General features: G+C 44.2%; 1 protein-coding gene across 1 annotated transcript in view; it reads left to right on the top strand.

The window, feature by feature from the left end:
* Positions 1-1,383, top strand: part of LOC105570097 (odorant receptor 49b-like) — a 4,187-nt gene extending 2,804 nt beyond the window's left edge. Inside the window, exon 5 of the mRNA XM_012027062.1 lies at positions 432-1,383. Within this exon, the coding sequence (XP_011882452.1) occupies positions 432-482 (51 nt within the window). The 3' untranslated portion in view covers positions 483-1,383. The remainder of the gene's footprint in view (positions 1-431) is intronic.
* Positions 1,384-5,547: the final 4,164 nt, after the last annotated feature.

Genomic DNA, 5,547 nt, shown 5'->3' with positions numbered 1-5,547 from the left:
AAAAATCACAATTAGCCGTTCTATCTGTATCCAAGATATTAGAGTAATACTAATCAATTCTCTAAATTAGTTCTGTCGATATTCAGTAACGCAAAGATAATTTTCACTTAAGTGGCAATAACCGAAATGTTAAGTTGCTTAACTACATCAAAAAACGGTCAAAATTTTTCCCAGAGTAGAGTTACGAACAATCCAAATAATTCGATTACTAATGGTGGGCCCCAAAATGGGTTATAACTGTCTTTTTTTTCCCAGAGTAGAGTGTAGGAAGAGGTTCAGGTTCAAACCCTGGCTGAGGTAACATTTTTCGCAATAAATTTTCTGTATTATTAAAACTGCTAGGTGTGTGGTCAAGAAAACACTGGCGTTGTTAATTACCGCTGGCGACATTGAAGAATTCTTATTAGTTAAATTATTTTGTCGTATTTTAGATGGTGTCATCCGCGGCATCCTTTTTCACCATGATACGCAGCATGAATTGACAGTGTTATCGATGTAAGACGTACATTTTTGTGCATCGAGTAGAACCTGTGCGATTGTTGACGTTTATGATTGTTGTATCATTAGCGTTAATATGCGGATCGAACGGGTATAAATAAAGTCAATGTATATAATGTATGAAAGTTAACACCCTACGATAAAATCGAACAACCAACGAGGACCCTATGTAGGTCCAGAAGCAAGATGTAGGTAGCCCAATAGTTCTTATTATATGAATTCATATACCGTTTTTCCATCCGTCTTGTGCGCCGGGTTTTTTTCGGACATAACACAGTCTCGTTAGATGGAATATTGTCGTCAGCAAACTCACGTATTAATCGATGAACAATATATAATATATATATACTATATACTGTATACGTATATGATGTATATGTTAATAAATCTTAATATATAATCTTCATCGCGTATATCTTCATCAAGTGTTTGTGGCAGTGATTATTTACAGTGGACTGAGCCAGGAGGAAAAGAATACATCACGATCTGATTAACTCTTGCTACGCTAAGTTAACATTTAGTTGAAAAGGACCTAAACCAAAGGTCGAAACGTCGCACGAATAATTTATATTAAACTTGGCCAGTTAGGGTCGACACAAACTTCTCCATTGTTAACATTTACTAATTACCGTGCCTAATTATCGCGCAATTAGATAAAGACACGATAAAAGCGGATGGAAAGCTCGTTAGACACGACGGGCTTTCTCACGGATTAACTTTGAACTTTATACGATCTGTTCTGTCCGTGGCGTTGACAATGTCAGAAGATTTAGCTGCGGAGACACTCCGCAGCTCTGCTGCGATTGCTTAAAGTAACGAGGCAGGCGTTAACCTTCGCAGAAACTAATCCGAGGAAAATGTCGGCGAGAGAAAGGCTTTCGATGTAACTCTTGGCTTAAGCCGGGCATCGATCATTTTCTTTTCCCGTTGCCGAGCTGCCGCCTCGGCTCGCACGTGTCGAGAGTTACCGTGCCGCATCACGAGAAATACGGTTAACAGAGCGCTGTCCATCTCCCGCGAGAGGATCGAGGAAAGCCCACGTGGGATACGCGCGAAACGAATTATATGGCTTTTAGTCGCGCATATTTCTGACGCCACAACGCGCAAAATGCACATTGAGAATATCAACAGACATGAACATGACGAAATCATCGAACTTGAGTTGGATGAAAACGGAGAGAGGTCCAAAGGAAGCCTCAGAACAACGGACAATTGAAGCGTAGGTGAAACGCCCCGTGTCCACGGAGAGTGCAAAATAAAAACGAATTGTATCGCGTTTAGTTGCGCATATTTCTGACGCCACAACGCGCAAGATGCGTGGCACATTAAGAATATCAATAGACATGAACATGACGACAAAAAAAAATTGGGAAGACAAACCCACTAACGACGTGAGCCGTCAAATAAGGTGTACTTTCGTTGCTCATACTTTTGAATATGTATATTAAAAAGTCGTTCTCAGCGATGACATTTGTGGACTGGCGAGAAGAGAAAGACGTGATAGTCGATAGCGAGGGCAATCAAATGTCTTCAATGTAACTGCGCTAACGAGCGAGCCTAGCAACTTCTCGCAGAAACGTGGCTTCTTTACTTTTCGGCCAATAAGCGCCGCTTTGTCGCGGAACGAGACTTGCGTCTTTCGCTCGAGAAATCATATTTATGCAATAAGAATAGCTTGATACATCGATTATTCATATGCGTCGTCGTCGACTCTCTCTCTCTTTCTAAGAAAGAAAAATTCGGACGAAAAAGATTTATCTTCATTTTCTTCGTGTTCATATTTATGTTTGTATTTCAAAGATGTTATTATATATATATATTTTGTTAAGAATAACAAAATATTATAGGATTTATGTTAAAACATGCAGACGTTTATTGTTTAGCGTGAAACATGAGAATACGGACTTGGAGGTATCCGAGCCTATCGTTCATGGAATCTACGAAAATTTGAGACGGAAAAGACGAGCTGAGAGCTCTCGTGGGAGTGGGCACCGCACAGATTGAACTTAAGGAAACGAAGAAACGGAGAGGAAAAAAAAGAGGGACGTGCAAAATGATGCGGTAGATAAACGACAGGCTCGTAGATTCGCCGTAGGATATCGCGCGAGCTCATTGCCTTTCATGAGGACGGCGAGAGTGTTCCTAAGACCGATGGTCAATTCCAGATCCCATCCAATTCTTTTTCGTAAAGTGCGCTGCGCCCGAACGCGGATTATAAATAAAGATGAAGAACGCATAAACGTAACCGACTGGCTCGAGGAGAGCTTTCTTAATTCCCGCCCGACATACAGCATGCGGCGCGTCAATCTTACTACCCGTGTCTCGGATAGGTACCGGCGACGATTCGCTGAGGATCGTCTAGACTCTAGATCGCGGATCTCGTCTGCGGAACGAGAGCTCGCAAAGGAAGAAGAATATATCTTCTATACAGCGAGTGCTCCGGCGTGAAGCGCGATTAAAGTCTCAATTCGCCGTGACATCCCCGCCGCGCGTAAGAAACGTCCTTTCGAAGTCTTTCGCATCCCTCCCGGAGGAGGCACGCCCCTTGAAAAAAAAAACCCGGAGACCGCTTACGTTTCGCGCGAATTGAATTAACCTTACGAGGCTGCGTTTCCCGGAACGCTCGCTGCCGTATTAATTATAGCGGCGCAGAGTTGAGAGCAGCATCTGCGGGTGACGGCGTCGTCTCGTACGAGAAGGTGGCGGGCAAGAGATAGGGCGCCGGGGCGAGGGGGAGACGGACAGAGAGAGAGATAGAGAGAGAGAGAGAGAGACCTTCCGGAGGGGTAAGGAAAGCCCCGGAACCCCTCGATGCCGTGGCGAACAATAAAGAAATTCCACGATTTTCTGCGGGACGATACCGACCGCAAGAAGCGCGCGTTGTCATCTTCGCATACCACCACCGTTCGTTCGTTCGTTCGTTCGTTCAGCGTGAACGAAGCGCGGGTTCTTCGAGTTAATGAAATCCATCGGCGCCAAGTCGAGCCGTGCCGCGAATCGACATCATCTCGCGCGTGAAAAGTCATCCTCTATCCCCTGAAAAATTAAAATTTGATCCAACGCGCACGTGTCGTCCCCCCCCTCTCTCTCTCTCTCTCTCTCTCTCTCTCTCTCTGTCGAGAGCAAATCGATTTCATTGCTCTTCATCAAAATTCGACTTTTCTCCCTTCGGATTAAATCGCGGAGTCAATTGTCGTTCGGGTGAATGTTGATGTCATGCAAAACGTACTCTCAGAAGCGTGCGATTTAAGTGAGGTCTATATCCGTTGCTAAAAACTAATTTCTAATTGCTCGCACTTAAGTGCTTAGCAATCCCTGTTATTTGCTAAGTATATAATTATTCTTATCTATCATCAGAGGACCAACCTGTCTCATAAATCTAGAGAAATAAAAATCTTACCACCTTCACTTCAAACGCTAATATCCAGCCATACCGTCGTACAATGACGCGATTGAGCTCATTGAACACGGTTAAAGCTTCTCGCGAATTAGCACGTGCTGCGAGATCGATTGCCAGTTGCCACGAGCAACGTCGCTCGACGGACAAACTGTCTCGAAAAAATCGCAGCGGGCAGAAGCGACGCGTGTCATACGGGCTCAGTTCCGACACAAACATGCTTTGCGTGTAAAAAGTATCGTATCTCGAGGAGGACAACGACGATGTTCCACCCGACATACGTAGGTCGAATCCTCGTCTTCCCGTATCTTATTTCGTCCCGTGTCTACGCGGCGTTTGACGCGGGACGCGACGAATCTATTAGCTGCAGCGCGAAATGGCGAATCGGATTCGCGGACGAGAATCGCAAGTAAAAGCTGGTGGCCTCGAAACGGACGGAACATTCGAACGGATGAAACCACCCCGCAGCCGCTGCCTCGTCTCGAAGATTAAATTCGCGACTAGCGACGAGGCTGCGTCGACCGTCTTCGCGGCGAAGATGTCGGGGTCCGGATCGTAACTCGCGACGTCCCCGTGCATTTGCAGGTAGTGTCGACTCATTGAATTCTATTCATCGAGCACCCGAGTTGCGCATCATTCAATTACGCGTTTTCTCAGCCCCGCTCCCTATACACCGACGGGGGAGACCAGACTTTCGCAGCACCTCTCCATTTTCGTACAATGCATTATTTGGCACCTATTGTGCCCGATGACGCTCGTGCATTCGCCGTGCCACTTACCCAAGATTATCGATAATTTCACGCGTGCTTTATGAAAATAGATTAAATTCAATTCAATTATAAGGTATCGGGATATACTAAAAAATGCAAAATTCAATTTTTAACCTACAAAGGTCTACAGGATATTAAATTCTTTCAACGCGTTTACTTGCGCACGAGACTTTGTGCCAAATAAATAACGCAATACTTTGTGTCGATATTATCGATGCCACGGCAGAATACTAATATCATTCTTTTATTCTTTTGTATAGGTGTCACTGAACGATAGCCGATTATAGGATTCAGTGACGAGATTTATTCGAGCCGACGAAAACAAGTAAACTACGGCTCGATTATTTTATTTCCGCAAGCACACAACCGAACTTTTACGGCTGGCAGAATAACGTGAGTCACAAGTAAGGAACATCGTCGTTTACTCCTCGTCATCGTTCACCCTTTACGAAATTGGATCGTGACACAATGAAGCTTTAGTAAAATAAATCCCAAATCAAGTTGATCCCAAATCAAGATTGTCAAGTCACAATAAACCCCAAAGTAGAACAAACTCCTAGGGGGGCTTTAATTTCATCACGCTCGCAAATGCCGATCCTTTTTGGCGCTCCAAATCATGCAATGTACCTTACAATAAACACATGTTGCAATACTTTCACAAATCCACGGAGATGTACTTAAAAAGGTTACCAGCTGCGACTTTGCGTATGCCCAGTCGTGTCACAGCATACGATAGCGAAGAAAATATTTATAAACGCGCAATTACAGGTAATGATAAATGATGAAATTATCCGCCACTAATCTAAACGCTGGAATCATTTACCGAGATAGCGAAGATGAGTTGACGAAGCTGGCCCTAGGCGATAGTATTAATTCGATCTA

This window comes from Vollenhovia emeryi, unplaced genomic scaffold (genome assembly GCF_000949405.1).
Source record: "Vollenhovia emeryi isolate VEMERY1.0 unplaced genomic scaffold, V.emery_V1.0 DF939122.1, whole genome shotgun sequence".
Taxonomy (NCBI): Eukaryota; Metazoa; Arthropoda; class Insecta; order Hymenoptera; family Formicidae; genus Vollenhovia; species Vollenhovia emeryi.
This window is presented reverse-complemented; position numbering and strand designations above follow the sequence as displayed.